This window comes from Cibotium barometz, chromosome 51, assembly GCF_041138505.1.
Source record: "Cibotium barometz isolate CiBa-2024 chromosome 51, ASM4113850v1, whole genome shotgun sequence".
Taxonomy (NCBI): Eukaryota; Viridiplantae; Streptophyta; class Polypodiopsida; order Cyatheales; family Cibotiaceae; genus Cibotium; species Cibotium barometz.
In genome coordinates this window covers 38238479-38250139 of record NC_141096.1, presented here as the reverse complement: position 1 = coordinate 38250139, position 11661 = coordinate 38238479, and the positions used below count along the sequence as shown (strand labels likewise).

Genomic DNA, 11661 nt, shown 5'->3' with positions numbered 1-11661 from the left:
AGGAGGACTTCATCGATATCGGCAAGTCAATACTTACACAAAGGAGGCTGGAAGAGCAGCAGGAAACAACAACCTCAAAATGCCCATATCCTGAACAGACATAACAAGAGGTTGTAAACACAGAACGCCTACAACTAGGACAGGCTCAACCCCTTTAAGTAGAAGCACAAGCTGAGCTCCCAGCACCCCGTCCAGCAAATTTTTCGGAGTCATTTGACATAGACTAGGTGCAAGGATGCCTCAATTATTTGCAAAAGTGCATGGCAGATGGACTTACGGAGATCGCCAAGCTGCAGGTTGTGGTCAAGGAACACGTGCAGGTTGTGGTCAAGGAACACGATGGGATCATCTAGACCATGAGGAGCCTTTGTAAGAGGAGTTAAACAGAAGGAGGAGAGAACAAAGCAAGATGGAAGAAATACAAAGTCAGATGCTGAAGAACCAAAAAGAGGAAGAAGAAACAAAAAGGGAAATGGCAATAATAAAAGGAGCACTAGCCACGAATGAGGATGCCAATATGCAACTAAAGGAGGAGATGGACATGGCAAGGGAAATCCATGCGAGGACTGAGGGCCAGATCCTCTTGATCAGAGAAGAACACATCAAAATTATACGAGAGGTGCAAAGTAGAATTAGTCAAGGCAAAAGTCTTACTTGACTAAATGTCTCTAGCCATAAAGTGTTAGATGGGTCAACAGGTCTAAGGTTGAAAAGCCTTGTACAAATGACCCAAGATTCATCTCTTTTAGTCAAGTGGAGCTAGAGAGGTTCTCAAGCCTAGAATATATGTAACTTGCCGTGTACCTTCAACCTGTCTAAGGTACTCTTTTCACATTATCTTATGATTAAGTGATAATTATCTTTAATCCATATGCTTGTGTCCACTCTAATCACATATAATGGTTATTTGCTTTGACCCAACTTAACCCAATGCATTGGTCCTATCCCTTGTTTAATACTATATAAGATTGCGTCAATATAATCAAACTAATGCATTGTATTAATGCCACTAAAAAATCATAGGTTTAAGTTTGATTCCTACATGTCATCAAAAGTATCACTATGTTCCACTAGGCTGTTGATAGGACACACTCTCTCTCTCTCTCTCTCTCTCTCTCTCTCTCTCTCTCGGGATTTCTTTCAAGCATGCACAAGAGAATCAATGTTGAGAAACATTTTTTCCCTGTACACGTTTTTTTAAGAGTTTTGAAAACACTAGTGCAAAAACAAATCTAAGATGCTAGTTAATAATCATGTACATGTAAAAACACACAGCCTAAGTCCATTGTACATAATTTGCAAGTTTTGCATTAACACTAATCAAGGCTACACTCACAAAAGCTCTCTAGTCCCACATAAAAGACATCATGCCAATGGAACATGGGCCCAATCGGCATCATGCTGACAGGGCAAACCATAATTATACCACAAACTTAAGTTTATATTCGAATTTAGGTAGCAGCAAATTTCACACTCGACAAGCCACTCTAGCTCCTTTCCCCTCTTTTCAACTCATGTGGTTTTAGATGATATGATCTCAAATCAGCAAATGATTTCAGAATCTGTAGTAAGCATTTCAGATGATATGATTTCAAATCAGTAAATCCACAAACTGGGTTTATGGTTATTAGAGTGTGCTATTACGTCTCCTACATTGGGCAACTATAAAATCTCCCACATTTTTGAAGGCCTCGCGTGTTGTTTGTCATGTTTTAGATAGTTTACCTAGGCTATCTTAGCTGAAATCAAGTCATCGACTTATATTTAACTACCTGTATGCAAAGAAAGAGAAAGGCACTGATATTTCCAATCCTCACAAAAAATATTGAGAGTCACCTTGTCAAACCAAAGATTGATATTCAAAAAGGCAAGAGATAAGCTGTGTGTGAAGCAAATTCAGTTCATGTATGATATCACCGTGACCTTTATACAATCTTTGTTAGAAATCCATCGTTCTTTTCAGTAATGGCATATACCACCTTTGTGAGAAATTCAAAGGACTTGTTTTGTACAACTAGGCTACTCCCACCGGAGATTTCTTCAATCTCCATGCCGTCGTCTTTGGAAAGACGTGATTACACACTTTCCATAGCTGGCATACAACGCTTCTACCAAAAAAGATTTGTCTAGGCTACATATGACAAGACTCCTAAATATCTTCAAACAGGCAGTGATGCTCCACATTTCAATCTCCGGGCAACGTTCAGAAGACGACTCACTTCCAAGTATGGTAAGCGGTGACCATAATTTGCTGCCATGTTCATCTGCTTGCAACAAAAAAGAACCATAATTTCCACACCTCAGCTCCAATGAAGTTATGCATGATCACTGTTGTTTTCTGATCTGCAATACACCATCTCTAGAAACAAGCCTATGAAAAGAAAACTTCTTCCTTGCCCAGTTTCCCTTGCTGATGGTTTAATGGACGTCCATCTTGCATTACAAAGGGTGACCAGCAATGGTCTTGAATTTGGCTTGATATGGATGTGACTACTTTGGATATGCTGCTTCACAAGGAATTGCACAAAACAGAGATTTCCTCAGCCAGAGTAAAAGACATTTGTCTCAACTTCTCACCTAAACATGCATTGCTATAAACCCTTTGGAGGGCTGCTTTTATATCAGTCAGGACTGATGCATTCGCTAGATTGTACCCACTGATCTGCACATTAGCTCGTTTAGAAAAACGAAAGCCCTTCAACACACTGTTGACCATATGCAACACAAGCTCCAACATGTCTTCATCACTGAAAACATTCTCATCCTTGAGTAAGGCCTGTTCACAAATAGGCCAATTTCAATTCTATTAAAATGCAAGCAAGATGATGAGCTATGGTGGATTAAATACAAGAATCAACATAATAAGCATGTGATTAAGATGAGATTAGTGAGCAATTAATCTAATACAATAATGTAAGCATGGGTACTCAAAAACCAACAATTTCTCAATAGACCAATGCCTCAATTTATAGGTTGTACATCCACAAGATGCCAAGCATCTAATCCCACTGATTTCTCTTTGATTTGTGCCACCTCCCCTACATATGGGGGCACCTTTTCCTAGAATCTTTCCACACCCCTATATTCACTCATGCTACCCTTGATTCTCTCATCAGTAGATTCCTCTCACCTTTTCACTGCTACCCACTCAATTACAAACTCCCTTTTACAGTTTCTTGCGAAGGGCTTGTTTCCGCACACACCCATTCACTTGCATATTTCAACACCTTCTCTCAAGTGAATAACTCTAACACACCTGGACCCTATACCAAGTTTTCCTCTTACTTGATAGCCCGCGACCAGTGCCTCAAGTCCCTAACTCATAGTCCTTAACACTCTCTCTCTTGTTAGAAGTCATCTCCTGTCTATTTTTATACACCAAGGCCTTTGTTGTGGGTGTGCCCGCCCTTATGAGGTGTTTTCTCATTTTTCCCCACTCTCCGTATTTTTTTCCTATTTTTTTCCATTTTTCGGTGGTGTGGATGGATGCCAAATGTTGGCAGGAGCCTCTGGTGGCTGGCCGACTGTCCATTCAGCAGTCGTGTGGCTGGCTGACTGCCTATGCAACAAGCGTGGAGTTTTTCTACTGGCCGATTTGCTTTATGCAGTCGTGGAGGCCCATCATGCGTTGGCCGACTGCTTTATGCAGTCGTGGAGAGCCTCTAGCGCAGGCCGACTGCATCCATGGGGCATATAAATATACCCCATGCTCCCCACCACTTTCTCATTCAGTTATTTGCGGGATCTTGTGTATAGAGAAGAGTTTACACGCCTATTTCTCTGTCTCTTGTGCTGTCTATTTTCTGCACTCTACTTGCTCTTGTCAACCCAAGTTTGGTTATCATTTCCGCTGCATATTCTGACATGGTATCAGAGCCTAGGCTCTAGATAGTTCTTGGGATTTGTGTAAGCAAGAGGGGGACTGTTGTGTTGCTGATTGGTGGATTGTTCGGGAAGAGGAGAAGCAAGAGGACGGCAGGCTGATTTGTTGGACAGCCACTTGCAAGTGTTAGTTCTTCTTTGTTCCCACCCACCCACCCACCCTTTTCAGAGTGCAATGGCAGATCTGTTTGAGATGGCCGAGAGGCATGTGAAGATCCCGACACTCCCCACGTTCCCAGTGGACCGTCAATTGGACGAGAGCAACTACGGCATATGGAAGGTTATGATGGAATCTGTTCTGGAGTCTTACGACCTCGCTGATTTCGTCGTTGCTGGTGTTTCACGGCCGGAAGGAGAGGAAGGGGAGTTACCGTCGATCGAGACTCAGACTATTTCTCTGGTCTCTTGTGCTATCTATTTTCTGCACTCTACTTGCTCTTGTCAACCCAAGTTTGGTTATCATTTCGGCTGCATATTCTGACATCTCTATGTGTCTAAGGCTACTACAAGTGCCCGTGACCTTAACTAAAGTGCTCACACATACATCTACTACATGGCCTACATCATCGGTGGCTCAGAGGTGGTTTTACTCTATTGGGACAGGTTACATTGGATTGTGGGGTTTCTCTCTTTCTCTCTCAAAAAAGATGTCCCGACTCCTCTTCCTTAGGAGTCTCCATGAAGTTTACCGATGCCGATCCTTCTTCATTTGGTTTGCTGTAACAGTCTCTAGTCATATGTCCTGGCTTCCCACAGTTGTGGCAAGTGAAGATCCTTCCTCCTCTCCGGCCTCTTCCTTGTTCTCGTCCTCGTGAGAATCCTCAAGTGTAGAATGCTCTCTCCTCTCTAGTTATAGGGTCCAACCCTTTCTTCTCTTTGACCTTGGTCTCTTGCTCTAATAGAGCTCTTTCTATCTCATGTAGCTTCAATTCTAGTACATTCTTTAAGATTGCTACAATGTTCTCATAATCTCCTTTGTCCACACTCTTCAGAAGCACTACTAGTGCTCATCATCCTCTACTTTCTTCCCAATAGCTGCCAGTTGTTGCTCAATGCTTTTGTATTTGTTCAAGTGTGTGGTTAGAGGTTCACTTTCCTTCATGTCAAGTTTATAGAATTGCATTGGCAGATTTATCTTTGAATTTTTTGCTCGAGTGCCAAATAATTTATTGAGTTCATCCCATGCATCTTAAGCCCTTTGTATTCCTGCAATGTGGTGAATGATTTCATCATTTAAACCGAGTACAATGAATCTTAATGCTTTCTCATTCCTATTCTTCCACTCATTCTCCCCATACTCCTTTGGACATTCATCTCTTCCCTCAACTAGCTCCCACAGATTTTTCCTCATGAGCAAACACATGGTCTTTGTTTGCCATGTATGGAACTGCTCTCCATTAAGCTATTTCTTGTGCATTGCTCATGATGATGTGAAGGGGGTCTTACCTCTTGATCCAATCCAAGATTCAAGGGCAGTGTCTACCCTTTTACAACTCAAATTTAATGTTTAATGATGATTACAATAAGTTTATCAGCATGAATTCACCAAAACTTACATAAAGCCAAAGATAACTAATCTATACTAAATGGTTGGAATATCAAACCATCTCCGAATTGCAATCTGAAGTGATAGGAATCTGTATCAGATACCCAATGGTAAATTTGAACCCTCAATTGCACCAAAAAGCAGTGATTAGTGCTGATTAATCACTGATTAGTGAAATAATTCCCTGTTTTGTGTGCAGAAAACAAGAGTGTACGAAAAGGCCAAATCTGGTGCCTTAGAGTTTAAATGAGCTCAAATCCTTTCAAAGGCATCAATAGCAGTTAGTCTAGTAGTGGATCAAGCCAAGAAACAAAAGATTTGACCAAACATTGAATGCTTAATCTCTGTTTTACCAAAGTCACTTGTAGATTTGATGCAGAGCTTGATTCCGCTTCTCCTTGAAGAATTTCAAGATTATGAGATCACCAGCATGTAAAGCACCCTTGAAAACCCCTAGAGCTAAGAGGAATTAGACCAATTCCTTTTGTGTAAGTATAGATATGAGATCTTCTCTAGAAAGAAGACACTAGCGAAATCGCGAAATGCAACAGCTCCTAGCGACGGTTTGATAATTTGAGATAATGGACTGGAGCTTGGGAATTGTGGCTAGCTATGGCTGAAGTCTTTTAAGCTAATGTTGGGCCTACAGAGAGAGGGAGCTCCTCCACCAACTGGGATACAGAGATTAGTTGAAAAATAAACTAAAATGTGATTATCTTCTAATTATGATTACTAGGATGATTAGCAAGATAATTGGGTGAATCCTAAGCTTGGCTCTGATACCATGTTAAAATGCAAGCAAGATGATGAGCTATGGTGGATCAAATGCAAGAATCAACATAATTAACATGTGATTAAAATGAAATTAAGACAATATTAGTAAGCAATTAATCTAATACAATAATATAGACATAGGTACTAAAAAACCAACAATTTCTCATTAGGCCAATGCCTCAATTTATAGGTTGTACATCCACAAGATGCCAAGCATCTAATCCCACTGATTTCTTCTTGATTTGTGCCACCTCTGTCAGAATGCGCAGCAGAAGACTAACGCACGTAGAAGACGTATCACCATCGAGCTCCACAAACACCCCCAACAACGGGCACTGTAGCATCCCTCCACCGAGCTCCCATCTCCCGATGAGCTGCCTCCCAAAACACAGGCTGGAGATGATTATGACAAGGTGCCACTCTAGCCTATATATGGCTCTTTAACTTCCCATGCTTTCACTTATGGGATAATCCAAGGCACCTTCTAGCCATAGATCACACACTCAAAATCGCCAACCTTCCAACACCCTCCCTTGATTCGAGCTCCACAAGCCACCGAGGCGCGAGGGGGTCGCCCAAGACCACACACGCCTGGGCTCTGATACCATGTCAGCATGCGCACCGGAAGACTAACGCACGAAGACGCATCACCATCGAGCTCCACGAACACCCCCAACGGGCACTGCAGCATCCCTCCACCGAGCTCCCATCTCTCTTGGTGAGCCGCCTCCCAAAACACCGGCCGGAGGAGATGATTATGACAAGGTGCCACTCTAGCCTATATATGGCTCTTCAACTTCCCATGCTTCCACTTATGGGATAATCCAAGGCACCTTCTAGCCATAGATCACACGCTCGAAATTGCCAACCTTCCAACAACCTCCCCAACAACCTCCCCTACATCTGGGGGCACCTTTTCCTAGAATCTTTCCACCCCTCTATATTCACTCATGCTACCCTTGATGAGAGGTACATCTGGGGGCACCTTTTCCTAGAATCTTTCTACACCCCTATATTCACTCATGCTACCCTTGAATCTCTCATCAGTAGATTCCTCTCACCTTTTCACTACTACCCACTCAATTACAGACTCCCTTTTACAGTCTCTTGCTAAGGGCTTGTTCCCGCACACATCCATTCACTTGCATATTTTAACAAATTCAAATGCCAAACAAGCTATGCAAGTACTAAAGATGACCAAATGCACAAGACCGTATGCCAAAAAAGAGAGATGGATTCAAAACGGGAAAGAAAAAGAGGGAGAGAGGGATGTCGTTTAGTCCTAACCTTCACTAAGGATGCAGCTCCATATGTGTCGTGTTCCAATGCTGTTGAGCCAGCCTCATTGTTCAATACTTCAAAGTCTTGCATGTATCTCAACAGTTCTGCTGCAGCAGGCGTTTCTGCAGCATTGCTCTCTATCAGTAGCTGACGAAGATCCAAGATCTTGTACAAAAGCTCACCCATAAGGGCTACCAGAAGAGGCCAGTTCTCAACAGCAAGTAAAAGTCTTGAGACATACCTGTCCAACATTAAAGACGGATCATATCTATGCTATTGCAGCTCGTCTGCTTTCATAGTACACAAAAAAAGAGCTGTTTCAATTGCATACTTGGCTGAGCTGCTTGGTTGAGCTGCCTTCAAATGGAGAGCCTTCCAAACCTCTCCTTGTTCCTCTGGCCATCTCACCACGGATGCATCATGTTCCAGCAGTAAGGACAAGACATTTGGTAAAGTTTCTTCAACAGGTTGATTGGCCTCAGCCATGACGAAGTCTGCAAGAGCAGATCTGAGTCTCAATAGAGCAGTTTGATGTTCAAAAGCTTGCTCAGTGGGTCCTTCAACCCCTAAACCCTGCTGCAGAAACTCTTTGGCAAGATCCTTGCACTCTAATGCCGGTTTCTCCTGATCCTTCATAGCACCTTTATTGGATTTACCAATCCCAAAGGAAAATATGGAGTTTGAGTCATCACTAGCTTCAAGTTGAAAATGGAGCTTCAAGAGCAAGGGGGCAATGCCCTTTGTTCCAAGCAGAATGGCTTCTCTGGCTGATGAAGAGCCCCTGCTACCTGCTGTCAACAAAACAACCAGCTGCACTAAACTGTCCACTAGCTCATTTTCTGTCACCTGCACTTCAGCATGTAAAAGCGTCTCCTCTTTGCAGTGTACCTGAGTCAGATTTCTTGTCATATCCATACTCTTCTGAGTAGAGCTCCATGCTAGAAGAGGTCTCATCAAAGGCTGAACCAAGTATTCCTTGGCAAGGCCAGGTTCCACGAAGAAAAGCTTGCAGGTCAACGAAACAGCCGTGTGATATATATTGCTTAATGCTGTGAGTGATGTATCCCCCACTTTTGGATCTCTAGACTTGGAATTCAAGAGAAGAAGAGGGAGCAATTGTGGACATATGGCCTTGAAATACGCATCTGCAGTAGCGACAGATTTTGGAACCTTGGCCAAGTGACCAGCTACTTTGTCATACGATTCCACATTGCCCTAGAGAAATCCCAAAATTTTAAAATTTTAAATCCCAACAATGCTGTGAATTAAGAAGCTTATAGCCATATCACAAGAGATTCATGTATTGGTCTCCCTCTCTTTCAAAAAAAAAAAAAGTCATACAGGTAAAAACTATGATTCAAGAAAATGCAAATGTATGGATGCACAGAATAAAATTGAGAACAAAATATGAAGAAAACCGGTAGTGTACCTTAGTGACCCGACCCACTAACTCCTCAAGAACGGCAGCCAGTCCTCTTGTTCTCATAACGAGCTTTGAAAGTTGCTTCCCAAGCTCTGCTTTTAGCCATAGTGGGGGCGGAGGAGAATTGCGATTCAGTAGCACAAATGAAGCCTCAATCATCTGCTCCACGGGAAGCTTCTCGGCCATCTGCTTCAATCGGTCAATGGCGATGGATGTGTACAACGTGCAATCTCCATTCTCCTGGGGACCAAATCCTAGCTGCAGGTATGCGGCCATCAAATCCCACAGGAAAAAATTCACGACAAGGTGTGTGATCGCAGGAATGGGGGGGTCTAGAATTTCCTTAGGAGGCATGGAAACATGTGGGGTCTTGATGGGGCGCAGGGGGATATGTAAGCTTTCCATGTGGGGCATGATAGTTTCAACGGAGGGCATGGATGGATGCAGGGTTTTGATGGGGGGTATGGGCACATTTAGCGATTGTCCGATGGCATCTGATGTTTCCATGGGGGGAACGGACGTATCTAGGGTTCCAATAGGCGACATATCGGGGTCTAGGGTTTCATCAAAGCTGGATTTGCCCCAAATTAAGGACGACAAAACTTCTGCAGAGACAAAAAGAATGCCCCTACCTGAATCCGACACCTTATCAGAGGTCTGCAACAGAGGACCAGACATAGAGAGGCTGGACAAGTGATCGGCGATGGCGGAAGCAGCTGCAAAGACGCTGCTAGAGCTCCCCGTTTGCGTGTCTCTAGCAATGCCCACACCAGGGCTAAGGTGAGGGCGGATGCCCAGCCTTGTGAGAAGCTCGAGGAGGGCCTTCACTACCTTCCAGTCCAGGGGGCTCGCCCCCTTCAAGGAGCTTTGCAAGCTGTGGAGCAGAGTGATGGTGCAGCCCAGGGCCTCTGCAACCTGCTTGCTGTCCTGGAAGATAGCATGCTGCCCTTCCTTCTGCATAATGGCCAGAAGAGACCTCGCCTTGCTGAACGAGTCGTCCTTGCTGTTCGCCATCCTGTTTCTTCTAACCCTTGCACTTCATCATCAGAGCACACACACTCGATACTCCATGCGAACCGCCCACCTCAGCCCGCACCATACCAAGCCCTGCTGCCCACGGTCTGGGCACACAGTGTGTAAGCCTTTAGGGCCTTTTCAGACTAATAGGGCGCCCAAAAGCATTGCCCATTGCTTGGGCGTGCCCAACGCACTCCCACTCAATGATTGCACCTTCAAAATTTGAAAAATACTTTCAAAATTAAAATTTAAAGGTATAAATACCTGTAAATTTTGAGAGCAAAAATCTTCAAAAAAAAATTTAAAAAATCTTTATTAATAATTTCTCAGATTTGTAAGTGAAGGTTTTGTAAGTTTTAGGAAAATCATTTTTTTTCGAGCACTGCTCCCATTGCAATTTGTTGCCAACAACCCCGAGTCCCAAAATTGGTTTGAGGTCAACCTTGTCCAGGGGAAATGGTTGCCCATACTTTTTTGATTTATGGCCACTAGGTCGCCTCCAACTAGCAAAAGCTATGCCAATGTGCACTCACATTGGCTGTTCGAAAAGTGATATCTTAATCGTGTCCATAGCGTGGGCGGGACGCTCTTTTCAAAACTTTGTTTTGATTGGCTCTTTTTTATTTTCCCATCTTATGGTTGTCCAAGCTTTCTTCCTTATCATCGAGATAGAGTACACTTTTTACATATATAGGATGAGCACCCAAACACGTGCAATCACTCACGTACACAAGCACAAACATGCTTGCATGCATACACATACACCCCCCTAAACTTATACACACACACCCAAGACTTACAAACATGCTTGCATGCACACATGCACGCACACACACACATACACGCACACACATGTTTGCACACATCTAAACCTACATCATGTTTGAAATTACCAGTCACGATGTCAACTTTATAAATTCCTATGTCATCAAAAATATATCTCAATTGTATACCTTTCTTCCTTAAAACGTAAATTGATTTGTTAATAGAATTTAACTAAGGGTTCCTTTGATGAACATTTACACCACCAACAATACTTGAGGACTACAAAAACTTTAGTATAGCGTCCCGTAGCTTTGCAGGAGCTTCCCACCACCACTGATAAATAAGGAAACATGTATGTTCAGTACAAACCCTTTTCACAACAATGGGACCTAATAAGACCTGATGTTCTAGAAGGTTAAAGGCCTATTAGTCAACCCCCATAAGGTCTTTCTTATATAAAGTACTTTTTTAAAGGGGAAAAGGCTTACATTTAAGCATCCCTAAACTCTAGCCATGCAATCCATTGCATTGTTGTAAACTGCATGTCCAAAAAGTATCTTTTCAAAGGCTTACATTTAAGCGTCCCTAAACTCTAGCCATGCGATTCCATTACATTGTTGTAAACTGTATGTCCAAAAAGGTTGGCCCAAGAAAAGGGTTTTTGGAGCTTTGTGGATGATTTTCCTTTCATCGCGGTAAAAGCCCTTGGCACCTTGTTTCTATGTGTAACCTTAGAGAGTCATGCCCATCTTGCCATCCCCTATGTAGCTTGATTTTATACGTAATCAATGTCTAAAATGTTGAGATATCAAGCTCAACTAGTGCGGATATGGATGACATGCCAAGTTAACACCTCTACAATTATGCCATTTGCATGGGTGGTGAGATTATGGTTGAGATGCCACTAGTGGTTTACATGCTGACTGTTAAACAATCCTAAAATGGGATTGATCATGGTGATAGACATAGATTA

The 11661-nt window shown here is 42.9% G+C and overlaps 1 protein-coding gene across 2 annotated transcripts; it reads right to left on the bottom strand.

The window, feature by feature from the left end:
* Positions 1-1836: 1836 nt before the first annotated feature.
* On the bottom strand, positions 1837-10044 carry LOC147609608 (uncharacterized). 2 transcript variants are annotated; one of them, XR_015264283.1, is made up of 4 exons: positions 8913-10033; positions 7725-8698; positions 7490-7605; positions 1837-2776 (listed from the first exon to the last, which is right to left on the bottom strand). XR_015264283.1 is itself a non-coding variant. In XM_086788051.1 (4 exons), the coding sequence occupies exons 1-4, from the start codon at positions 9918-9920 to the stop codon at positions 2510-2512; spliced, it is 2394 nt and encodes a 797-aa protein (XP_086644177.1). In that variant the 5' UTR covers positions 9921-10044; the 3' UTR covers positions 1837-2509. The 2 variants fall into 2 exon arrangements, 1 of the variants encoding a protein (XP_086644177.1); XM_086788051.1 differs by having other exon boundaries at positions 7490-7724; positions 7815-8698; positions 8913-10044.
* Positions 10045-11661: the final 1617 nt, after the last annotated feature.

Excerpts from the sequence above, each read along its gene's own strand:
- LOC147609608 (XM_086788051.1), bottom strand. The coding sequence starts at position 9,920 with ATGGCGAACAGCAAGGACGACTCGTTCAGCAAGGCGAGGTCTCTTCTG. Across the intron at positions 7,725-7,814 it reads CAACCAAGCAGCTCAGCCAA|GTATGTCTCAAGACTTTTAC; the intron begins GTATGCAATTGA and ends AATGTTGGACAG. Across the intron at positions 2,777-7,489 it reads GAGCTGCATCCTTAGTGAAG|GCCTTACTCAAGGATGAGAA; the intron begins GTTAGGACTAAA and ends ATTTGTGAACAG.